At 31.3% G+C, this 26,974-nt stretch overlaps 1 protein-coding gene across 1 annotated transcript in view; it reads left to right on the forward strand.

The window, feature by feature from the left end:
• Window positions 1–13,738: 13,738 nt before the first annotated feature.
• Taf1 (TATA-box binding protein associated factor 1) overlaps window positions 13,739–26,974 on the forward strand; it is a 29,814-nt gene continuing 16,578 nt past the window's right edge. The window contains exons 1-16 of the mRNA XM_068775468.1: window positions 13,739–14,073; window positions 14,961–15,034; window positions 15,801–16,060; window positions 16,142–16,256; window positions 16,625–16,806; window positions 17,279–17,450; window positions 17,965–18,138; window positions 18,748–18,875; window positions 20,045–20,289; window positions 20,643–20,802; window positions 21,053–21,287; window positions 22,187–22,372; window positions 23,274–23,446; window positions 23,973–24,093; window positions 25,424–25,581; window positions 26,500–26,695. Of these exons, the coding sequence (XP_068631569.1) occupies window positions 13,854–14,073; window positions 14,961–15,034; window positions 15,801–16,060; window positions 16,142–16,256; window positions 16,625–16,806; window positions 17,279–17,450; window positions 17,965–18,138; window positions 18,748–18,875; window positions 20,045–20,289; window positions 20,643–20,802; window positions 21,053–21,287; window positions 22,187–22,372; window positions 23,274–23,446; window positions 23,973–24,093; window positions 25,424–25,581; window positions 26,500–26,695 (2,799 nt within the window). The 5' untranslated portion in view covers window positions 13,739–13,853. The remainder of the gene's footprint in view (window positions 14,074–14,960; window positions 15,035–15,800; window positions 16,061–16,141; window positions 16,257–16,624; window positions 16,807–17,278; window positions 17,451–17,964; window positions 18,139–18,747; window positions 18,876–20,044; window positions 20,290–20,642; window positions 20,803–21,052; window positions 21,288–22,186; window positions 22,373–23,273; window positions 23,447–23,972; window positions 24,094–25,423; window positions 25,582–26,499; window positions 26,696–26,974) is intronic.

Genomic DNA, 26,974 nt, shown 5'->3' on the forward strand with positions numbered 1-26,974 from the left:
ATCAATTATTTTGACACCGTTATACAATGAATAACCATTTATGGTAACCACATTTATGGTACGTGTCTCAACAAAATTCTTCATGTTAAGTATATTAAGTTAATATTTAATAATATTTCATGGCACGTGAAATTAATTCTTTTTAGGGGAAATGTTTGGCAGCTTAGAAAACATGGCTTAAAATACTCTGTGGTTTGAGTGAAATAAGAAGTTTTGTTAATACTATTAAGTTTGAAGTTTCTTTTCTGCTCATTTTTTTCATATATATATAAAACAAAATTATATGTATTGTGTTAGTATTTCGTTTTGTATGTAAATACTGTATCAGTATTTTTTTTTCATGTGTAACTATTATTATTAACCTACTACATGTAAAGTAATGAATAAAATGAAAACGTAAAAAATGCTTTAAATAAATTTGACATATAGCATCATTAAAAATATCGATTTTAAAAGTAAATAACAGGCGACGTTTGTCACTTAATATTTGCAGGTTATAATTGAACCTGACGCGCACTTAAAAGGTGTTAAAACGTACAGCGATTGCATAATAATGTATGTAATGTTACTTTAATGCTGTGTGACATGCTAAATGCAGGCTTCCAATGATCTATGAGCAGTAGTGATAGTATATTAGACATACAAAATTAATGTTTATTTGAAAATTGAACCCGTGACTAATGATGGTAGGCCTTAGTCGGTTATTACAACCCTGTACCTCGTAGTTGATTAATATTTAGTTTTAAATTAAAATTGCGTTTTTACTTTTTTAATTTAGACCGTAACATATTATTTTAGTGGTTAAATAATTATGTTTCAAAACAATCTTATTTGTCCCACTTGAGTGTGGAAAGCAAACAGCCTACGGCGCGTTCAAGTCACCTACATTTGAAAACTCTCACTGAAAAGTAAAGTTAAATTAAAAAAGTCTCACACGGTAATGGTGTTGCATTCAACATACAACTTAAACACGAATATAAAGTGCAGTAAACGTTCGAATGTTTTTGTTTTACTATATTAATGTTTAATTTAAAAATAATGTTTCAAACTATGTACATCTTAGCTATATTTCATATACTCTGCTTAGTCCTTAATCTCGAATTTATTAATCTGGCTTTTATAAATTATTTTAATGTGACAATTAGTCATATTGAGGAGATAAAATTATCTGGCTTAATTTGCTAATATCAAGTAAATCTATATCTAACGAATATTTTTACTAACTATGGTTATACTACAGTAAACCCTTTTAATTTAAATAAAACATTTTTTCAAAGTTTGATAACCTGTCTTATTTAACCTGTACTAAGTACCAGGGAGTACTTGGTCCAGCAATACACTAAACAAAATGATCAATTTTAATTTTTGTAATGTAAGCATGACGAAGATATATGAAATAATATACAGTAAATTAAAAAGATGTAAATATGTAATAGGTTCAGGCCTTACCTTGATCATCCTAACTAAGAAAAGGACTAATATATAGCTATTCCCGCTATGTAGCAGTAGTCGTGCAATGAAGGGCATCCACGGGGCATCCTCAGGAGATGTTACACCGACTAGTGCCAAACACCGGGTGAGCTCTTAGAGCTTGAGAGCCGTGGAGGAGTGAAACATGTGTAGAGTAAATTAATAGTGATAGTTGCGTTTCGCATTATTTGCCGCACGCGCATTTATCGGCGGGCTGGCGTGCGGTGTAGTTTCGACTCATTTTTTTTCATCTAACCTAACCAAAGTTTAAATCGTTAATTTTTATTGTTTTTTTTTATTATTGTTGTTTTAGCCGTTAAAGAAATGAGCCGATGTTCGCCCTTCACAGGGCTAAATTCTACACACACTTCTTTCTCCGGATTCAAATTTACTAATAATTTAAAGCTAATTATTTTGATATTTAGACCGTAGTATTAGTTTACGTTTGTGAGAAAAAATTGTATTTATCCAAGACTTTGCCATGTACAATATTGGCGGCTTTAAAAAAAAACACTTACCCTTGTTTATATACAAAATTTCGAAGATTGAATAAATGATTGCGGCTTACATCGATTCCAAAAGCTCGACTGTTTTCATTTTAGTTTGTTCACGGAAACCGACATCCCAGCCGATGTATTTTTTAAATGAAAAGTATTTTTGTTGAATTTGTTCGACTTAATAAATATTTATTTGATCAGAAATCTAGATTATAACCAGATACCCTTCGCGTGATAACGTACAAACAGTATTTGTAAATGATATATAGAAAGACAAAAACATGAAGTTCTAGAAAATGTTATGAAGCGTTTTCTGTTATGTTAATGCACCGGCCTAACTAATATAATCAGCATTTTTTAGTCTAATGATTGATAATGATCTATTGTTGTCGGCGTAAATTTAAATTTTTAATATAGAGTTCTCAATTATGTATATGCATTTAAAGAAAAAGGATAAAAACGGGAAAAGCTGGCTTATTTTTCAGTCTTATGATTTGAAAAACTGTGATAATTTTTTTTTGCAACCGGCGTAAATAACATTTTTTGTGATGTGGTTTAAGTTATGTATATGCATTTTAAAGAGAAAGTAAGTTAAAAAAACCGGCTTATTATTAGTCTAAAGATTTGAAAGACTAAGATAAAATTTCCTGTAACTTTCGTAAATTAAAATTTTCAATCGGTGAACGAGACCATCCTTGATTTATAGTCATCAGTTAACGTAGTTACAAAATATCTTCTTTTAAAATTAAATTTATTGTACTCGAATAATAGGTGACAATTTTTATTTTATTTCGTATGCGATACGAATAAATAAGTTCACCTCCATGACGCCGTGTTAACGTACGGGTAAAAGATAAAATCCGATAAACTGTTCTCGTGTATTTTATCGTATCATGTGAAAATTTATTGTAATTGAGTTGGAGAGAGACTTGCTGGTAGATTTTCAAATGTATACCTTTTCAATTATTTTGAGTGACGTTTCAATTTTTAATGCACACATTAAAGATGTATCGATGTATAATTATCATACCCGGTAATAGGTATAAGTTTTACGATGACTAAAACCATTTGAAAAAAAAGTATCTGAACGTGTTCAAATTTTTGATATTTGCTTTTACGGTTTGATGATTTGTTGAATCATAAGAAATGTAAAGTCTATAAAATTAAAGCTTCATCTAATTTTATTTTTGATTTAAAGCATGTAATTATACTTAACCCACGCAAATCGATGAATGATCAGGACACCCCTGAAACTAACTGTCTTTCACTGTTGTTTATATTCTGACCTACTGGGTAAAAAGGTGAGCTTTCAAAGTAGTCTTTATAATATAGTGAAGTTTTAATGTAGATTTAGGTTTTATGGGCCTAGTTTAAAAATTTTCCGTCATTATTTCCCTCGCTAATTTGTCTCAATTCAAGAACCTTTCAGTCGTGGATTGCACGAAGTATGTGCTCCTCCCACTGCTTTTTCAGTTGAGTAATAGTTCGACAATGCTACGACGGTGTCCTTGATTCTTCTTCGGATCACCTCATTTTTTATTTGATCTTGCAGCGAAGCTACAATTGTAGCGCCCTCTATCACTTTCTAGGTGACCTTCAGTCTTCTTATATAGCCAAGCGTAAACGATCACTTTTTCTTAAGTAAAAGAAATCAAATTAATTATAGTTTGTTAGAAAAAATATACAGTAAATTAGAAATTTATTTCATAACGTTATTAAAACCAGTTTAAAACAAGAAAGTTTGATGTTGCCTGTGTTAACTTCAACACAGGTAACATCAAACCTTAAAAAAACATAAGTCGACTTTTTGCAAGACATGTTTGAAGTAACGTTATAACAAATCAATATTCTACTCTGTAAAAGAATTTTAAATATAATACTGCGTTTAAATTCAGCGTCCCTAGTATAAAATGCATTCAGGATCTGACTCTCTTTGTATACTTTGAACGAATTATCAGTTAAATACAGTCGAGTAGTCCGGGAGGAAGTTGAAATAATTCTCATTTACATTTGCTGTCGGATACGAGAAAAGCACCGAGAGGTATTCGAGAACGGTAATCATTTCACAATGAATATTTCAACAAACTAGCTGGCTGGAAGCAAATCCATAGCACTTTTTATATTATTTAACTGACGTTAATTGAAGTATTAAATATATATCTATATATTAAATAAAAATAGGGATTCAGATTCCCATAATACCATAATAAAAATAATATTAGGAGCCTTGTTGAAATAGCAATGGACAGGCTGCATGCCAAGAGTGAAGACCGTGGACCGGCAATCTCGTTGGAAGTCTATAGCCAGATAATGACCTGTTGAAATGATTATAAGCATTCAACCAATCTACCTCAGTTGTTCTGTTCCTTTATTGTTTTGTCTTTGAAAGTAGCGGCATACTACAGTGAAATTATTTTAATAACAAAAGTAGAGAAAACACTGTTACCTTTAGAACATGTTGAAATAATAAAACATGACATTTTGGTAATACAGCAGTCCCTCTAGCTCGGAGCAATACATGAAAAAATATATTGTTATGAACTTGTTTTAATTTTTTTCTGTATTTACGAGACCAGATCACTTTACAGTAACAGAAACTCGGTTTGGTTCGTTTCGTTATTTATCACCGGATTGGGATACCTCTAAGCTGTTATATATAGCTTATGAGCACGCATCATGAAGACTAGGTGTACAAATCGTTTCCAAGATCTCATATATAAAAATCCAAAGAGGACCTGGGATCGATCGGTTAGTAAAAATAGAAGTCTGTATAATATTAAATACGCTCTATAAATAGTAAGTTATTTTATAAAAAAAATTCTATATAAATATAACTTGTATTTCAGAACCATCATTGCAGCCATAGAACGTTCCTCCTATCAGGGGTCGACAGTCGGCTGCTTCCAACGTTTTTAGATGACTTTAACAAGTTCGATTTTACATCGAGTGCGTGAACATTCAGTACATAGCACTTGCCAGTCAGCAATTTCCACTCCATGATTGTTAAAATATTCATGCAATGTCTTTAAAAACATCAAAACAAAGAGGCCATCTTTTCTTTACATGTATTTACGACACCATTAAGCCGACTAAAAGTTAGACGAAAATGAAAATGTATATATCGTAGGAACTAGAATAGGTGTAAATACCTTATACATTTGCAAAATAAAGCTTATTTCGCTCCCGAGAGTACGCCGCCATATTGTAATAGCACCGGTAACGACTTACAATTAACATCTTACAAGATTCAGACGTTAAACCCTACTTGCACGAATACATTGAGTATATCTAAAACGCTAAAGTACCTATACATTGAAAATGTATATTTAGGCAAAAAACATTTTTTTTTCAAAAATCGTCTAATATCTAAGTTTTAGCATCAATAATGGCCACACACGCTCACTGATGCTAATTATAACCGTATCATATTAATAACCGTTTTGAAATAATGCATTTTTTCCTTAATACCTTTATCTTTTAAATCAAGACCGCGTAGGAATAGGAATTTTAAATCAACATTAAAGAACTACGTACAAATTTGAACTTATGGTTGCCGTCCTTGACGAATTTGTGTTAAATCACTTTCGAAAACTAATCAAAACAATAATACAAACACTGCAATTTCTTTAAAATTTATTTTTATGTATAAATATTTTTATTTGTACATTTGGAAAAATTAAAAATTGCGTTTTTCAAATGACAGGTTCATTGTGTCATATGCTTTATTTTGAGCAACATAAATAATTTGCAATGCTGTTATAAAACACCGAAAGTTATGAAATAACAAAAACCATATTTTGGATGACTCAAAAGTTAGGAAGTACTCCCTTGGCTATGTATTGTATGACTAGGCGATGCTGTATTCTGTCAAGCAATATAGATAAGTAGCTTCACACCTGCGCCTTGGAAATGCGATTTATATTAGCTGTTTCAACGATAAAATTACCCTCTTTACCTGCTAGGGCTTTTAGTACTGTGAAATAATGGTAAATAAAATTAACATGTATCTACTATACATAAACATTAAATTATTAGTAGTTATTTGCGTCAAATCAGTATGAAATTATTAATTAAATTATCACTCCACTATAATTCAAGTTTTATTGAAAGTATCAATATCAAAAATAATTATAATTTATCTGTATAATATATGATTGCACAGGTCATAATTATTAAACATACTAGTAAATTCTTTTTTAACTAAATCTTGTTATATGGAAATAATAATTTATTAATTTGTAATAGCGCTTGTAATATCTCATTATTCGTGCAAGCCGTTAAAGCTGCTATCATAAGCTAATAGCCATGTTAACAGCGCTACCAGGAAATTGTCCGCTTAAATTGGTATACTAACATTATTGTTTCACATCGTCTAAATATGGAATAATAACGCTGCGCAGTGAAATTATTTACTGTTATTTTTTCTTCAAAGCAAGTTTCTTAAAAGTGTATTCAGTATACATTCAGTTTAAACGAAACTTTATCTCAGTAGTATAGCTCGGTGAATTCGAAAATGCAAAAAGCTTTTACTAGTTCATTGGGTTTTATCATAAATAAAGGTAACTATTTTATAGATTAAAAATATTGTTGACATCATTACCTTCCAGAGTTGGATAAATGCTAATATTATTTTGACAAACATATACTAACATTTTCACCGAATTATAAATTCGATGCTGCGTAAAATAATCAATGCAATTGCCGAATATATACACTTTTAAAATGATTCGTTTATTAAAACTAAAATTATAATACGTTCATTACACAGTGTCATTTATTATAAGCTTTAAAAGGAAGAATATATAGCTCATTTGCTCACAATTATTAAATGGAGTACCCTATCCAAAAATCAATGATTTCAGAAATAATAAATAACGTTATGATAATAAACTAAGAAAAAGCGTTTTAAAAATAAGGATTAATACATATCAAAAATATTTATTGTTTACTATCGTTTCCTGAATACTGTACTACCAGAAGTCTGTCCTTCCAATAAAAAATATAAATCAATATGACATATATCAGAATGATAAATTAATACAGAGGGTGATTAGAAATAGGCCTAAGTTTAAACCTTACGTTAGGCTTAAACGCTAAAAGCTTTAAAGCTTTTTATAGACAAAAGTGCTGATGAGAAATATTTACATTAAATCCTTCTCTTTTATATAATTAGTATTTCATTACGTTCCGTTTTATTTATTCTAGTACTTTCATCGTATTATATGTATTGTGTGCTAGGTAATTATTATAATTTCATCGACCAGGTCAATATTATTTTTATAACACAGAAATGTAATAAATAAAACAAAACATGCCGTACCTTCATCACGTGAAACGTCAATCACAATCTACGCTGAGGAACCTTATTCAGTCTCAAATGCAAAAGTTGATCATTGAGTTGTTAGACGGAAACGGGTATGTATTTTTTATTAACTGAAAGTTATTTAAATTTTCGGCTATTTTTTATATTATTAGTATTTGGAAAATAACAACACACACTATATCATGTACCTCCTTCGTGACTACATAATTAGTATGGTTAGGAGGAAATATGGAAGATATTTGGATTTGACATAACTATACAAAATTTATTTTTCTCGTGCGTAACAACAAAAATTTTTTTCAATGAAAAAATTCGTAATGTGAGCAATAGTATCGTAGCAGTTACTTATAGCTTGATAGCAATATCGATTAAATTAGTCTATTTATCATCAATAAACCGTTAAACCAATGACGCCACATTCATAAATGCGAAATAACAATTCCACAACAAATGAGAAAAGCTTATTCTTACATGGCCAAAATAGCTCCATTAAAGGAAATAATGTTCAAACTGGCCTCTGTACTCTGAACGAAGCTAGCAGTAAGCTCTTATTATTACGTTTAACGTAAATGTGGAAAATGGAGGAAAAGGGTAACTAATTACACGATCTTAACGTTTGATTGTATTGTAGCTTTATATGCTGTATAAAATAACAGTTAAAGTTTAAGTTTCATAAGCGGTAGAAAGTTTATTACAAAGTTATCTAAGCATAATAAACTTTAATGGTAACATTAATTACGAACTTATTTTATGAATGTATTATAACAACGTAGGAATATTAAATGTTAAGAACATTTTTATAGTTTGTAATTGTAATGATTAAATATTTTAGGTTGTTTTTTCCCTTATTTATTATTTATGAGTTAGGGTTTTTATTGATGCTTATTAGGGTAGTTAGTGCTCTCTATCTATAAATATTGTCATAATCGTATCATATCAGCACTAAAACATCAACTACACTATAGAGAGGCTATGTAGTAGCCTACATAGCCTCTCCACACACAAGAAACTTTAAAGTTCTGGAGCAAAGACCGCGAACCGGCAAGCGCAGCGTAAGACATTCAAAAGATAGACAGTCAATTTATTAAGACAGTTATTAAGATCATTGAAAAACACTCTTGGAGACCGCTTCTAACGCACGATTTGCACAATTTAAAAAAATTGTTCCTACTATTTCAGAATTTTTTTTGTATGAATTAACACCTTGCTGAAGAAACAACAAAAAAAATCACTTTAAAAAATTTTAATCGTTTTAAATTTATACACCAACTGCCTTTATTGCATGGTTAAGGCCTTGGAAACTTAAGCGGAAGGCTTCTCTTAAATTTATGAGCGCTTTCGAGGTTCTATGCGCTCATTACCGCTACGTTTCATAGATTATCTCTTAAATATCACATTAGTTAAGTTTCGCTTAAAATTCAAAACACTTGAAGAGACTTTTATCATGTTTAACATTAACATTACTAATTTCGTGATGTACATTGTAGTTGTACGTGAGCAGCAGTCTCGTCTTCCTCCCGGCATGTCCGTAACACCTAAAATAAATAGATGCTTATTCAAAAGACCATGACTAGTTAGATCCCTGACTCTAGACGCAGTCGGAGTCACGTAAGCCGGAGCAGGGTATTGGAGAGTCGGAAATTTATGGTAGGCAATCCTCTCTAGCGTGGAGTACTGTGCTGTTGTTACCAAATACCATTGCTGAACTGATGCTTAAGTTTTCTGAAAATGTTCCGGAGCCGAAACCATCAGTAATATTGGAGTCATCTTTGGAAATCTTAACTTCCTTCGGATTTAAGCCTTACCAGTGGTCATCTTCGTGAAATTGTATTTTGTATTTTATCAAATACAACCTGTTTTGGTATTCTGTCGTTCCTGGCCATCAAAATTGGAAAATTATCGTAGACTTCGGTTTATTCTAAGCTACCATAATACAGCTCCGTATGTGAAAGTATCAGAGGGCGAATAACTGTTTTGTACAACCAGAGAGTGAAGATTAGTGTCAGACCAACATTTATCATTTTTCTGCATTGCAAAAAAAAAACATGCACGCCTCCTCTGTTCTTTATGTTAGGTTCTATTGTTTATATTAGGCTGCAGTTGGAACTGACATAATTACTTTTAAAAAAATAAAGAATTGAACTACAATTATCAAGTAAACCCAAACTTACTTCTACTAGTACATACAATGATGAATTCATGTAATGTCACTTCAAAAAAGAGTATGATCATAAAATAAAAGTAAAATTACTAATTTGAAAAAGATATTATTTTTGATTATTTAAAACTTAGCTAAAGAACTGAAAAATTTACAAAATACAATAAAAACAATACACAAAAAATTAAAGAATATACGATACCTTAGTTATATTTAAGTACATTTGGTCTTAATGTGTTTATTATTCATCTAAAGATTCAAAACTGTCCTTGTCAGTCTTACTCGATATCATCATTATATGACGTCTAGTATTGGACACAAGCGACCGCCATAGATTTTAGATAAGACCTGTTGGGAGCGGCTTGATTTCTGCGTCTTTCGACGTGGACAGATGACCTTGACACGGTAGACAAAGAGTCCACCTTGTGGACGGACGCTGCGCTTGCCGGTCCATGATCTCCACTCCAGAACCTTAAGGTTCTAGCGGACATCTTTTCTGCGCTGTGACCTGTCCACTGCACAGCTACTTCAAATTGTCAATCAGCTGAGCTATACATTTATAAATATAAATACTGTCGTTCGGTTCTTTTCATTTCTTACTAGATTTGGATAATTTCTAATTCTAATTCTGGTTATGGCAAATTTGCTTCAGACGGTAATGTTCACCTTCCTGCATTAAATCGTGATAAAAAGTGTTAATATTTTCGCTTTGTTATTGTGTTAGGTGCATGGCCAAACATTCGTGAACCGAGAGTGCTGAAAACGCAGGAGTGAGCTTAGCTTTCAAAGTGTGTTATTCATGTCTCGACTAAAATATTTTGAGAAAACTTTCTTCACAGCGCGTTATAGTATTTCAGAGAATGTTACTCTCTCGTGCAGTACAAACTTAAAAAGGATGGAGATCATTTTACATAAATAGAAAAGTTATTGTACTTTCAATTGCAACAAAAATCATTCGAATTCAAAACGAGGCATGGTTAAAAGATGAATAATGTGGAAGGAGTTCCACCCTAATTTAGTGCGATCTAAAAAAAGATATCTATTTTTTCAAAACTTCTTTGTGATCTAATACTACTCGTACAACGGACAACTTAACCTGTTATAATAATCGACGCGCTGGTACTGTATGGACATTTCGTCGCAATATCAACGTGAACGTTTAAACAATCATTACTACCTTATCTAGTAAGCCGATAAAGCGATGCAGAAGATCAACGTGTGGATCTGTGGTAACTTTAATACTTCGTTAAGTTCTTTTCATTTCGTTTGACTGGGGAGCATATCCGCTCAAAAGATAACAACACTAATATTCTCTTAGAGTTATAGTTTAAATAAACGATTTTTCTTTCTCTTTTTGGTCCTACTAATACTCAACCTACACAAAGTTGTCTCATTGAACTCCGAAAGACATTTTATCGTTACCGTTAAAGCCCACAAGAGGCGCAATTATAGATGTAAAAAAGCCGATTTAAAACGTTTAAAACCAAAAGTAGCGGTTTAAAACCCCAAATAAATCTTTTTAAACGGTTTAAAACTCGCCTACTAAAATATAAGAACAGTGTTTTTACACATCATTATCGACAATACTTGGTCTTGTGCTAGTTACCTATGCAGTTTATACCTACGAGTATGTAGGTAAGTACATATAAAGTACTATAATTATAAAGAAACAATATTACATACAATAGATTAAAATATGTACCTAAATCATAAAGAAATTGTGGATAGGAGTTTTGACCTTTATTTCGAAGTAGTTAAGGTCTACTCAAAGGTCCACTCCTCAATTTCTGTTCAAAGAGTTTGCCGACAGAGAGCCACCGCCGACTGCTATGCACACACACAGTCTGTCAAGAAAGTTATGAAAAGAAATAAAGTGTTGCTATATTTAATTTTAGGACAGAAATGTCAGTCAGTTTTACAAAGATAGTGGCGCCTCATAAATTTTCATGACTTTCTTGACTGTATGATCATCATGTTGTCGAGTGGACTGTGTAAGATTAGCCAGTTTTTTTTATTACTTTCAAGAAAAAGTCGGGTACCTAATAATCTAATTTTATAACAGCTCATTACATTTTAGTTATTTAGTAATGTTTGGCATATTTGGTACGAGTACCTTTATATTGAATCCAAATTTGTACATTTTTTACAATACTGGCAATACTGACATGTCCGCACGCAACAGGCTATGTATGTGTGTGTGTGGTGTGGAGTAGGCGAGCTGGCAACGTTGCATCTTGACGTCTCTCCACGTGAGAAGTGCAAGTGTGTGAGTTTGGTTTTAAACCGAATGAAACTGATTGATAAATCTTTTCAAAATAACCAATATAGTTAACTAGGTAATAGTTTTTCAACTTAGCTAGGTAATGTCTACGCTTGGAATAGATAATGTGTTTATATTTAAGAAAAACATAGTCGTCAACACTACGTTTAAAATCGAAAAAAATGGGTTTTTTCGGTTTTAAACGGTTTTTTTCGTTTTAAACCGATTGGTTTAATTCGTTTTAAACCGGCCTTACATCTATAGGCGCAATGCAGCACGAAGATAATATATAATAAGACAATACAAAGATGAGCTGAACGCATGCAGGGTCTATACCCAAGATCGTCATAATTCTCTAGCCCTATTCTTTTGGTTTAAAAAAACGTACAGATCGTAGGAGCATACAAGTTAAACAGCTCTGTACCTGATCGATTTTTACTTCATAGATTCTGTTCCCCTGTACATGGTCAGCGCTTTTCATTGGTTACTTGAAACAAGTTGCTTAGTTTTAAGAGCTTTATGATAGCCAGTTATGAACTGAGCCTATGAATCTTTCATGTAAGTTAAAATATAACGTTAAAAAGTGTTTTTGACTGTCTGAAATGTAAATATCATAAGTCCAAGTTTGTCTATAGTCATGTAATATGAAATTTATCAAATCGTTAATATTATAAAACCGTTTGTGTGTCTCTGCGCGTACGATAGAAGACTAGAACCATTATTTGTCAGTGAAGCCTTTATAATGGGAAGCCACTATAATATGATACCGCTGTAAAACAGTGAAGCCTCTGAAATAAGAAACCACTATAATGTGATGCCGCTGTAACACAGTGAAGTATCTGTAATGAGAAGCCAAGTCTTGAGGCGGGATCTTGCTAGGCCAGACCGTGCCGTGATATCGCCAAGAGCAAAAACGACTAGTTTGATTTACTTTATCATTTCAAACTATCCTCACGAGGGCGAGTAAGGCGTAGGGTCGTCGTGTCGAAATTCTGTAGTTTCAGCCATCGTCGACAGATATCGCTGGTTGTTCCTAAACGTATAAAAGGGGCATCGCGCCGTAGATTCGACATTAATAAAGATGACTTAAAACGATACGACATATATAACACTTAATTATGATACGATACTTATTTAATACTTTGGATAAAAAATAACTGAAAAACTTTATGAAACATCTGTACATTATACTATACTGTTAGATAAATACGGTAGTAACAACTGACCTTTTTCATTTAATTTTAAATATCTTCTAAAACTCACTTCATCCAAGTTGTTAATAAATAAATAAATGTAGTAATACGTAAATAATTATCCCTAATTTATTTTTCTTCATAACTTACTTAATTTTTTTTAATCTATTGTATTGTTTATAATACGAAATATACAAATCCAGTGAAAAACTGTTTCATATTACAGTACATATTTGAATAATTTCTAAAATAGCCAATTGATTATAAAAATCATGCATTGCGGTAATTAATAACAAATTTGTATTGAAAAAATAAATTCAGCATATAAAATATGTAATATTTTAGATATAAATTGTGTTATATAAATTTAATTTATAAGTAAAATAGTTTCTCACAAGTTATGAAATTTTGAAACACGAATATTTTTTTTCCATTCTAATTAGTGGTAGGTTAACACTGGCAAACGTATTTTTGCCTTTAATAAAAGTAAATGTAATTAATAAGGAACAATGCTCACTACGGTGTCGCATCTTATTAATCGATTTAGAAATAATTACTTATATTTAAAGATATCGTTTTTTATTTCATTATCTGTTTATAAAATTTACCTTCTTTACTGCCAATTAATTTAATGTTTCGAAACGTTAATTATCACACAGCACTGTGTATGATTAAATTCATTTAAATAAAAATTGATATGTTTAATAATAAAAAGTATAATTGAAATAGCTAAGAGACAATTTTTTTGTTACAAAGGTTTTACTTGTCATTACAATAAAATCTATGGTTTCTAGATTTGTTGTCAAAAATTTGACACTATTTGTCAAAGATGTTTGATGCTTTTAGTAGACTACAATCCACATTTTTCGAGTGTAATATAATTTGTCAAAAGTTTTAAATCTTAAAAAACATGTATATTTGTTAATTAAAAGGGCGCCAAAATTCTGACATAATGTGTGATAGCGATGACCAAGCAGATAATGGACGGCCTGGTTTAGATTTAACAGGGTTTTTGTTTGGAAACATTGATGAAACAGGACAGCTAGAAGATGATGGTCTTCTTGATGGTGAATCTAAGCGAATGCTTTCCTCACTTAATCGGCTAGGTCTAGGTTCTATGTTATCTGAAGTTCTTGACCAGGATGAACCAAACCAAGAGGATGAAGAAAAAGGTTATACTATTTAAATTGTTAAATTATATTTCAGCTGATAGCTCATTTATTAAAGTAAGACAAATGACTATATATACTACATGCACTAAGAGTATGTGATTTTTAAAACTTACCATCATGAGTTATAAATTCCCACTGCAAAAAGTATCTAGGAAATAAACAAAAAAATGTAAAACTGCATGATAATGATATCATATAATATATTGAGCAATTTTTGACAAAAAATTTGAAACTTGTCTTGAAAGTTAAATAATAACTAATGTAGCTAAGCATGGTTTGTACTCTTTAAGAAAATGTGACAATATTTATATTTCATTTAAAAAATATTTCTGAATCTTATACCTAATATTATACCTCTATTATATGATTTTTATTTGTTGTTTTATTTAAAAAGTCAAATATATTGAGCAAAGACATGCTAGAGTAATATCCTTGTAATTACAATAACTACTTTAAAAATTCAACTGCTTTACAAAAGCAACTTCACATTGTGAAAAGAGGCTGTTTGTAACAGTTTTTGTTATAAAATTGAGTTCTTTTCTTTTAAAAATTTATGAACCTCTGTTATATGCTGAAATATCAAATGTTTGGCAGTAGTGTAGTAAAAAATCAAAATCCACATAAATTTACAACTTGTGAAAGATTCATACTGCAACCAATCTTTTGCATGAGAATTTATTTGGCAAAGGTTTATTAAAATGCTGTGATAAATAGACCTATCTTCTGAAGAAGTTAAGTACTCAAGCTTTTTGGATTTTATATTTGGATGATATATATATTTAAATTATAGAAAAAAAATCATATGATTTGTTGAATGATATAAAGACTTACCTTATTTTGTTAAAGATAATACTGAAGAGTTTATTTTTCAATTAAATGATTTACAGATTACAATGAAAAAAGTCCTTCTGCAGTTGACTATTTTGATATTGATGATGTTGCAGAAGAAATAAAAAGTGAGGTATGTATAATTTCAATTTGAGGGATTTATTACATTGATATTGGTATATGGTAACAATCTGTGGGCTTTTTCAGAAGATTTTTTTTGGTGTGTAAATACTTTTTATTTTAAAATAAAATCTCTAGTAATTATATATTCAGAAGTATGTTCATCTACAGTGTTATTTGTTATGAGGGTAGATGCGGCTTCAATGATATTAATTGTTAAATTAACAAAATGAATTGTTATAAAAGTCCCTACATATGTACAAGCAAAAGTAAATTGAAGTCCCTTTTGCTGATTCAGGATTGTTTCGATCCAAAAGTTCTTTAAATACTAAGACAACTCTGGCTTCAACTTCACATAAACATAACATAGAGAATCTGTGCTTATTAGTTTTAAGTAGTTTTTTGATCTATCGCAATTAATTCCAAGGATAAGTATTAATGTTTAATTTAATTCATTCAGAAATGTATTTGTTTAACCAGATTGCAAACATCAAATGAATTTATGATTTAAAATTTTATCTTTTATTGGGAACAATAATTGTGAAATGTTGATAGTGGTTATAAATTTGCTTTAGAAGTTCAGATATATATAGTGTTGGATGAATTATCATTATCCTATTATAATAATATTTTTGTGAAAATTTATTTGTATATTTTTATGTTTGGGTTGGTAATTTTATGTGCCGTTCTAATAATTGTGTAACTTTCAATGTTTTGTCATGTTAGTTGATTAGCTTTTGTGGTCTTTGTGCATTAACACTTTGTATTAACACTAATAGGAATTAGATGGTAGCACTAATAAGGAATCAGATGGTGACACACAAATTGAAGAAAATAAGCCAAAAGAAACCCAAAAATCACCAAGCAGAGATGGTGCAAATAATTGTCCACAGAGTGACGTAAAAACAGAAACAAGTGAAGACTGGAAGGAGTCACATTATAGACAAGAGAATGAAAGGGAAACCAAGAATACTGATGACGGCTATGAGGGAGACATGGAAGGGGATGGAGGTCTTATGCCACCACCTTCAACTGTACCGTTAGTAACAAAAAATTATTCTTTTTGTGTCATAGACTATTATGTATTTGGTTCATGTCATAAATTGGTTTGTTATTGCAGTAAGCAAAAATCAGAGAAACCTAAGAAATTGGAAACTCCTCTTGCGGCTATGCTTCCTTCTAAATATGCCAATGTGGATGTCACTGAACTTTTTCCAGACTTTCGACCTGATAAAGTATGTATTTTTTTTAACTAATATGCTATAATAATCCATGATAGAGACCAGAAGTAAATGAGAATGTGATGATGATGAGGATACATCTATAATCTACTGTATGAAGGATTTTTGTGAATGTAATTAGAAAAAAAAAATCTGGCTGGGCTTGTTAAAAGATATAGCATGTGTTTGGAATGCTCATAGTCAAAAGTTGACGGATGTTATTACAAGGAGTTTTATTGATACTAGTTTTTACCAAATTTGATTAATTTAATCACTATGATAGGTTGAGACATAAAGTAAATGAATAATGAACCAAAGCTTCTTTTTTCTAACTTTTCGTAATATTTAGATTTTAATTATTTTTGATAACTTTTTTTATGTAGGTACTTCTATTTTCCCGATTATTCGGCCCTGGAAAATTGTCAAGTCTGCCTCAAATATGGCGCGGTGTAAAAAAACGCAGAAGAAGGAAACGCAGTGGTAGTACGAGCAGTGATACGCCACCACAGATACCAGAAAATCAGGAGCCACAATATGCCAGTGATGATGAAGAGAAATTTCTTAAGTATGTTTCTATATCACTTAACTAAAATATTTTCCGCTTTGGTTAGTTAAAATGGTGCAGAGACTGCCTTTTTTTTATAAAAAAAAAATTGTGATGAATCAATGCTTGCATGAAATATCTTTTTATGTCAGTGATTCGCAACCTGCAGTTAGTACCATTGGGAATATGTGAAGTCCTAACTTATCATAAAAAAAATATTTATTATGATGTATTATGCCTATAACATGTATTTTAAAAAAAATAATATAATTAGTATCTTACTAAAATGTTCAATGTCTTCAACGTTTTTTAAACATACAATAAAAGGACCATAAGAGAAATAATAATCATCTTTGGGGATATGTATGTGGTCATCATATATAAGTATGTTGAGAAGTTTTTGTAAGTGAAATTCAATAGTTTTCTGCAGAATGTGTTTAAAAAAGTTTGAAGCACCATTTTAGATTATATTGAATATTTCAATAAATTACAGACCTATGGAAGAGAATCAACAAGCAAATTCAGATAATAATGCTCAAAACTCTGGCGACAAGTCCCAAAGGCCAACACCTGCACACTGGCGTTTTGGGCCAGCACAAATGTGGTATGATATGCTTAACGTCCCTGAAACTGGCGAGGGTTTCGATTATGGATTTAAATCAAAGGTAAGTGGCCTTTTATTTATTTTAAGCCAGTACCTGACTGTTAGTGAATGCTAATAACAGGCAGTGAATTTCTTCAGCATTTAGTTAGCCGTTACACTGTAAAACGGCGAAAGAGTAAGTAAATGAATAAAAATTGTATAAATGTATGTTTTGTTGTTATCATCTGCAACCAGTCTTAAAGATATAGCTAGATTTTTAATTAATGTGAAACTGGATTTTAAGACTTTTGGTCTTTTACTAACTTTTCATTATTTAATTAGGGCATGTATCTGCTCTTCAATCTTACAACTAAATTTGTTCCGTTATGTTACTTAGATGTGACCCAATTTAAATAATTAGTGAAATCATTGATATGGTTTGTTTATAGCGCTCAATATCTTCGCCCACTGTTGTTAAAATAAACTGCATTTCTGTGGTCTATAATAATTATAGCAGAAAAGGTTTCTCCCATACAGTTTTCTTTCCTTGAATTTCATAAATTATTGGTGATATCATTAGTAATATAAATTTTAAGGGCCTATCGACTGAAGTAGAAGAAAAACCAAAAGAGGCTGATAAAGCAGACGGTGAAGAAGTGGTCGAATCCGAGAATCCTGAAAGTGACTTTCCTGATGATGCATTTCTTATGGTTTCACAATTGCAATGGGAGGATGACGTTATATGGGATGGCAGTGAAATAAAACATAAGGTACGAATATATAATTTATATCCTAAATCAAATATTGCATTGGTGTTTCGGCAAGACAAAATCAACATTCAATAGATGATAGAGGTGGATAGAGGTATTTGTTAATTATTTAAACTTGAAGAAAGGGTTTCAAAATTAAAATCATAAATATTAAACAAAATTATGTTATATAATATAAATATTTTAAAGCGGTGACAGATATGATCGTCTTATCAGTTTCTGGCATGAAAAATAATTATCATGTTCATACTAATTATGTAATTTTTGAATTTAGAATTTAAAGCCAGTCAGTTAGAATTTTGAATTTAAAGTCTGTTCTTGTGAGTAAATGAGTCAACAAATCAAGTTTCTAAATTAATGCTATAATGAGATTTATTTAATAACATACTTATAATTTTAGATTTAATACTAAGAAAACGAAGGGCTAAGATATATTTCGCTACTTTATTATATATATGAGGGTACATACTCAGGCCGATGAATTTAACTTTCTAAGACGAAATTCAGGCTTTACGAGTATGTTTTTATTTTGTATTTATCACGTGTTTGTTACTATTTTGATGTGTAAATAAATTATGTCGAAATAAGTTATTTATTATTTATTCACAGGTGTTAGCACGACTTAATAGTAAGAGTAATGCAGCGGGCTGGGTGCCTACTTCGGTGAGCCGCACTGCGCAACAATTTTCACATCCGCGCCCGCAACCTACTACTCCTTTGCAGCCAAAGCCTTCGACGTAAATAAATTTTCGTCATTGTTTATTTCAACGTGCATTGAGCCAATAACTGACAATTTTGGATAAATAATTTTCCTATATACACGATAGTACATAATTTTATTCTTTTTAATTAATTTCTTTGCTATAGACTGAATGCTTTACATACAATACGTAAATTCAGTATGTACTACGTATTAATAGTAATATTTAAAAATGAGTGTTTATTCATTTATTTTTATTTATTAGTGTTAATATCAAATAAGGATGTAACAACAACAAAAAAACTGATATGATAAAAAGTGGAATAACATTGTACTCCGCTCTTAAGTCATCTTTAACTTTAACACTATGTGGGTTCCAAATCCGAATTAAAAAGAACCTTTAATGAACTCAATGAGAGTTTTTTTTTGTGATTACTTCCACATTTATCCTTCGTACAGTATAAAGTAATTTTTTTTTAATAAACTTTTTAATTTGAATAAATGATAATTATATGGGAGTAATTGGCCAAGTTAAACGATAATTTTTTGTAAAACCGTACACACCCACAGAAGAATTATTAATTTCTTAGTTAAAGTTAAACAAATTATTTTTATGTTACAGTCCGTTCGCCATACTAAAATAGTCCTAATTAGCTTTTGCGTTCGAAAACATGCCCTCAAGTGATCACTGTAAACTTGACTTATTATTTATAAACAAATTTGATTGGTTACGAGGCATGGTTAACGATGGTAGGCGATTATGATTCATTGCATTATTAACGGGAACTGGCTGTGAATACTATTCGCTATATATTATTATTTCTTCTATTTTAAATCTCATAACAGGATTTCTATACGTTAGAACCAATACACCAATAAAAAGTATACTAAACATAATTTTTTAAAATGCAGTATCACGCTATGATAGCGGATCACTGTTTAAAAAGAGCGATAAAGACAACTGTTTATCTAAAACAGCATAAAATTTTTTGTTGGTTGAGACCATGAACCGACAAGGTGGACATATGACTATCGAAAAACGCTGGATACAAGCTGCTTCCAACCGGTCCATTATGGCAAACTATGGAATAGGCTTTTGTCAAGCAGTGAACGTCCTGTAGCTGAAAAGAAGATGATACATTGCTTTTCTTTGTATTTATCTGTGTGTAAAATATTCAGTAAATATTATTATATGTTTGTTAATAGATCAACGGCGTCTGCTACAAACGGTCAAGGAGGTCCAGTTGGTGATGGTGAAGACAACACGTGGTACAGTATTTTCCCGGTGGAAAACGAAGAATTAGTTTATGGTACTTGGGAAGACGAGGTTATATGGGACGCGGAAAATATGCCGACAATACCCAAGCCGAAAATACTGACATTAGATCCAAATGATGAAAATATTATTTTAGGCATCCCTGATGATGTTGATCCGTCTAAAATTACTAGAGGTGAGATTGATATAATCACTATTCAGTTACTTTTGTTATTACTTATATATACAAGCCACCACAGAGCAAAAAAAAAAATAGTATAATAAAAATGTATAAAAGTAGTCTTTATGTACTCGATTCAAGTAAAAAAAAGTTTTTACTAAAAGCTTTAAACATTTTGTCATTTGCTTAATAAGTTTTATTTTAAATAAATTAAAATTTTTTTTTGGTTTGTTGGTTTTAAAATTGTCATTATTTATTTTTTGAAACAAATAAATGCTAAATATATGAAACACCACAACAATTTTGAAACATTCATCAATTTAAATGGCATATTTGAGAAGTTTTCATAAATTATTTTATTATTACAGAACGTGGGCCGGCGCCTAAAGTTAAAATACCTCACCCACACGTCAAAAAGTCAAAGATTTTATTGGGCAAAGCGGGTGTTATCAATGTTTTACAAGAAGATGCCCCACCGCCACCACCAAAATCACCAGACAGAGATCCGTTTAATATATCTAATGATGTGTAAGTTATGTTTAATATATCTAATAATGTAAATGTTACTAGTTGAATTTGTTATATATTTTTGATCAGAGCACTTTAAAAGTGCAACACGATTCCTTCGTCGACCTCCAAAACCAACACAATTATTAGTTCCGTTGCGTTTGAAAGTGACACTGACACCTCTTAGTGAAACTGCTATAAAGATACCAAAACTGCTGAACCACGCAAAAGTATAATAATTGAGTTAAGGTCAATGGTTATGTTTTTTCAGCTACTACCAAGCAAAATCTCAGAACCCTCGACTGAAAGTGGGTGGTGGCCAACTTATACAGCACAGCACACCTGTGGTTGAGCTTAGGGCTCCATTCATACAAACTCATATGGGTCCAGCACGATTACGTGCCTTCCATCGACCTGCAATGAGAAAGCTTTCCTATGGACCATTGTCTGAGAATGGCCCTCATCCTGTACAACCTCTTTTGAAACATATTAAAAAGAAGGCGAAGGTAACATTATTTACAAATGATAATAATTTAGTCCCTTACTTCCCCAATCCTAAGGATTCCACGGGAGACTCGACTGAGTCTACATTAGTGAGATACATTAGTGAGACAACAATTGACAACTTGTTAGCCAGGGTTATGAAAATTAATCTGATTTTTAAAGTGAATAATTTAGAATATTGGCTTGATATTTTTAAAAGCTCAGCCTTTGCAACTTGTAAAAACTCGTATATTCAATATTCAATACACGTCGAGACCGCAACGCAATTTTCAATACTTAGATATCATTTTCATATTTTTAGTCGAGTTTTAGAAATATTCTAGAAATGTAATAATATAAAAATTGATCTCATATTTACACCAACCTGTTTGGTGACAAAATGAATTCTTATAAAATTCTTTCTTATTTGAGTGTTCACGTATCAAGAAGTGAATGGAGAGAATTACTGTTGAGGAAACTGAAATTCATTTTTTTATTTATTAACACTCTTATTTACTTTATTTATTAACACTCTTGTACACCACAGACTATAAATAGAGGAAAAATGCTATTTTATCCGAGCCGAAGTCGAGATTTGTGTATCGCTTCCCAGAATTATTTTTAAACGTGTTAATAACTACTGATAGTCATAATAGGGTTGACATATATACATGTATATAAGTAAGTATAAAACCCGCGAAACTAAATTTGACGATTTGAAGAAGAATTTTTAGTCTATGCCTATGTTTGACTTAGCGCACTAATTAACTTTAATGATAAAAAGTAATTTCAGAATAAAGCCCTTAGAATTTCAGTGCTAGGGCTCTTTTCATGTTTTGTTGTTTGAATGTTTGTTGTTTGAATGTTTGTTGTTGAAATGATGGTGAATCCTATTGATTCCTATTGAATTTACTATTCCCAGCAACGAGAAGCGGAACGTCTGGCTTCTGGTGGTGGGGATGTATTCTTCATGCGCACACCTGAAGACTTAAGTGGTAAGGACGGAGAATTGATACTGGTCGAGTTTTGTGAAGAACACCCTCCGCTCATCAGCCAGGTCGGAATGTGTTCAAAAATAAAGAATTATTACAAACGGACTGCTATTAAGGTAAGTGTTAAAACATTAGCAATAATAAAACTTATATTTAATTTCTAATGCAGGTTTTGAATATTATCAAATATTCAAATATACTTATTCCAAGTTATTCTTTTTTATCATCTTTGGAACAAAAAAGAGATGTGTGCTATGAATAAATAAGTTCATGTAATATTCGAAAAAATTATGTTAAACAAACACGAGCAGGACACAGTGTTATATCCACACGCCGGCTAGGACGGGAGTCGATAAGTCCAGGAACGAAATAAAATAAAAACAGGAATAAAGAAGATATAGTCAACTAAGAAAGAGAATAATGTACCAAATGCCCTTAAAATTAAGTCAGTTTAAATGATAAAGTTGATATAAAAGCTCCACAATAGAGTGAAAAGCATGCAAGGAGAAGAAGATAAATAATGTATAAGACAGTTTGACATAAATAATTACAAATAAGACTTTAAAATTGGACCAATAGAAGAGAGATGTTTAAAAGTCAGTCAGTTTGAAAAAAAATTATGAAAAAAATATTTTAGTCATATAAAGTCTGCCATTTAACGGCAGAAGTATAAGAAGGTGAAAAAATAGGAAAAAAAAATAATGGAACATAATTTAAAGAAAGCACTTTATTTATTGATTAAAGTGAAATAAATAAATTAAAGCGCGTACACTATGTAATGAAGTTCATAATGAACTGTATTTGACTGTCTACACAAAGACTCAATAACCATTATATTTTTTAAAAAAATTCCGGGTTTCTGCATATTTTTTTAACTATCAATTAGGGAGAGTAGTAGGGGAAAGTAGAGCCGTTACAGCGAAATAGGGATACATTTTTATCTATTTATGTATATTCATAAATAAATTATAAAAATATTTGTCACTAATAATAATAAACAATGTTTATTATTTTCAGGATAACGGACCGAAATCTTTTAAGTATGGAGAAGTGGCATACGCACATACATCCCCGTTCTTAGGCATTTTGGCACCGGGAGCAACACAACCTGTTTTGGAAAATAATATGTATCGTGCGCCCATTTACGAACATAGTTTACAACCGACTGACTTTTTAGTTATTAGGACTAGGTAAGTCTAATTTAAGTCTTGTATTACAAACTCTAACTTTCATATTACTTAATATATTTGAGACTATGAGACACAACTTACTAGCATTTAATGGAATCACCATTCAGGTGTCCAGCACTAAATCGTGTTGTAGGAAAAAAGAGGGCTGGGTATGGTGCTTGAAGCTAACTACCCTCGTTTAAGAAGGCCACTTTCCACTCTCTAACCAAATTGTGAATGATCTTGATCGATGATTTTGTTTTAGAAGCTAGTTCCAGAAATAAGCAGATGTCAATTCTTGACAGATCTAAATCCTTCGCTGTTATACCTTTCGTTCCTACATCCTTCCATATAAATATGTATATATATTTATTTATTTATATATATACATATATATATATATATATATATATATTTATATATATATATATATATATATGTACAAATGAAATTAATAATATTTTAGCATGATATTTATCAGCTGGAAAAATAGGGAATTTAAATTATAGGATGTTCTATGCGTGTTTTATTTAACCCATGTTTTCAGACAAGGATACTATATTCGAGAGATTGACGCCTTGTTTGTTGCGGGTCAAGAGTGTCCTTTATATGAAGTCCCGGGTCCTAATTCCAAGAGAGCAAACAATTTTGTGCGTGATTTTCTGCAGGTAAAGTCATAAGCAACTATTTTTTTATGGTTAAAAGGTCTCATTTTGTATCCATACTGTATTCGCTGGACAGTGTTAATACAAGATAAAGCGTAACTTATCTTGTTGGGAGAGGGACGTAACGACGTAGGAATGGGTTTACATCGACAAGAAAATTACAACTTGTGTAAAACATCGCCTAAATACGAAAAAAATACGTTTTAATATTTTTGGTTCAACTTTACCCAGGATGATACAGCGAGACATATAATGACGAACTACATATATGTTACATTCCAAAATTAAATAAAATTATTACTTGCATATGTTTAAAAATAAACCTTTTTAGATATTTTACTATAATTGGCACTCGCTAAGATTCGATTATCAGTTCCTTTCAATTGCATACAAAATTGCAGTTGACAACAAAGTACAAAAGATATATAGGTCGATGAAAAACGTGGTTCTTCTCAAGATTTTATTTTATGTCGCCTATTTATGGTTAGTGCCATAATAGATAAATATAGTTTGTCTTACATCTTGTCTTGTTTGTTTTGTATACGAAAAGGGAATGTAAATTCTGTATTAGAGCGTATAATATTATACCACTGGTACGTAAAGAAATTGACCAATAAGCGTTTATAATTGCTTGTAAATAAGTCCAGCCTCAAAACAGGCCCAAAGTCAACCAGAGATCAATAGAGAAAGTTATGCCAGGCGTGTCGCTGTGAGTTCAATTCAGAAATGAGATGTGCAAAAAAACCAGGGTAACTGACACAGCTCGAAAAATTGCTCGTTTGAAGTGGCTGCGGTCCGCACATCGCCCGTACAACCGATGGCGTTTGGGGCCCGAAAGGCTTTTATTTTTGTGGGTAGGCCCCACAGTATGTGGATCGTTCATATAGTTAAGATTGCGAGAAGTCGCTGGATGCTGATCGTGGTGATCTTTGGGGGAGGCTTGCTACTACTGGCTACTTATAGTGGCTTTTTCTAGTTCATGATGTTCAACAAAGTGTCCAACCGGGCTTTTTTGTAAACATGCTTATTGACGAAATTGACAAAGGCTGCTTGTTTCTAAGTTATATCTAGTAGAATGTAGTAAAATATTAGTTATGCAATAAAATGTTTTACATTAAAGAAATAAAACCAATATATTTATGTAACGTTTAATTAGTAGCGAGTGGAATAAGTAAATTTATAAAAAAATAAAGTAATGATAAGATAATGTACAATACCTTTATTTTAAAAACTAACCGTATTAGGAAAAAATAGCGTCTTTACATAAAAGTTTATTGATTATAAAATATGATGTATTATAAAATATGATATTATTATGAAACATGTTTTTCAGGTTTATATATACAGATTGTTCTGGAAATCTCGCGATAATCCACGACGTATAAGGATGGATGACATTAAAAGAGCTTTCCCGTCACACTCTGAGAGTTCTATTAGAAAGCGTCTGAAGCTCTGTGCAGATTTCAAACGTACTGGATTAGATTCAAATTGGTACGTTTTTAAAGACTACTTACCTATCTACCTTTTTCATCTTTATGCACTTACTAGCTGTTACGAATGACTTCGAACTTCCAAAAATTACTTGTCACGGCACAACAGAATGAATAAATAAATAAAACCTATTCCAGAGTAATCACTTTATTGGTATTGATTTAATAATGTGTTAATAATAAATAAAGAGTACTTACAATAGTAACTTTTTTAAGGTCTTACGACTTTTAACGAATTAAACTTGCACAAATGGGGGCCACGGAATTACGATATTTTAATACCGTTTTACACAATATGTACAAAACTGTGATACGTTTAAAGTTAGGTAATGTATGCGAAATTGGGACTGGTAAATTGAAGGTATGGTGATAGGTTTTTTATAACTTCTATGAGCGAGAACCACATGTGTTTTTTTTTTAAATTCAGATACCTGGTATATTTAAATACTACGCGTCCTACAGTTCTCGTACAGTGAAAACGCTTAATAACCTCAGTTTTTAGTTCGTGTTCATCTCCTTTTTATCGCTTTTCCCGGTTTATTTATATATCTATGCTTTAATACACACCGAAATAACAATAAACATCTAAAAGAAAATATAACAAAAAATGTATAGATTATAGCTAAACATATATTTATGTAGAGATGGTACAAAATGCGGTCATATCGCTTAAGGCAGTCTCTACCAGGCAACCTTGCGATGGAAATGAGAAACATATAGGAAAGGGCAGTAAGGACAGTTAGGGTGGGGGAGGGACGGAGAGGGATAAAAGTACTATAAACTTCAGAGCATAATACACTTAGAACATACACATAAACATAAATACAAATACATACATTACTATATAAATTCGTTTAATAAGAAAATATGAACAATTTGCACTTTTGATACTTTATTTGTATTTTTTTTTAATTTTTAGGTGGGTAATAAAGCCTGATTTTCGTTTACCGTCTGAAGAAGAAATCCGAGCCATGGTGTCCCCTGAGCAATGCTGTGCGTACTTCAGCATGGCCGCCGCGGAACAACGATTAAAGGATGCTGGCTACGGAGAAAAGTTTATCTTCACTCCCATGGAAGATGACGATGAAGAAATGCAGTTAAAAATGGATGATGAGGTAAATATTTGAAATTTTATTTATTGCTAGTGAGATGGACTTGAAGTGTTACGGTAACCAATTGACATCGGTCATTTAGAAATAGAATTGAGATATCGGCAGCAAAATATGATCAGACTGGAAAGTATTCTAACCCAAATATTTGACCAATGCGTTCTCTCCGTCCTATATGAAGCAGAAGCTTGAGTTACTATCAAAGAAGTCACAAATAAACTAAGAGTGGATCAAATGGTATTTGAGAGGAAGCTATTGGCTATAAAGGACCGAAGGAGAAATGAT

This window comes from Battus philenor, unplaced genomic scaffold (assembly GCF_028537555.1).
Source record: "Battus philenor isolate CCGP_79_NKW_IND1 unplaced genomic scaffold, ilBatPhil1.0.hap1 SCAF_9, whole genome shotgun sequence".
In the NCBI taxonomy this organism is placed as follows: domain Eukaryota; kingdom Metazoa; phylum Arthropoda; class Insecta; order Lepidoptera; family Papilionidae; genus Battus; species Battus philenor.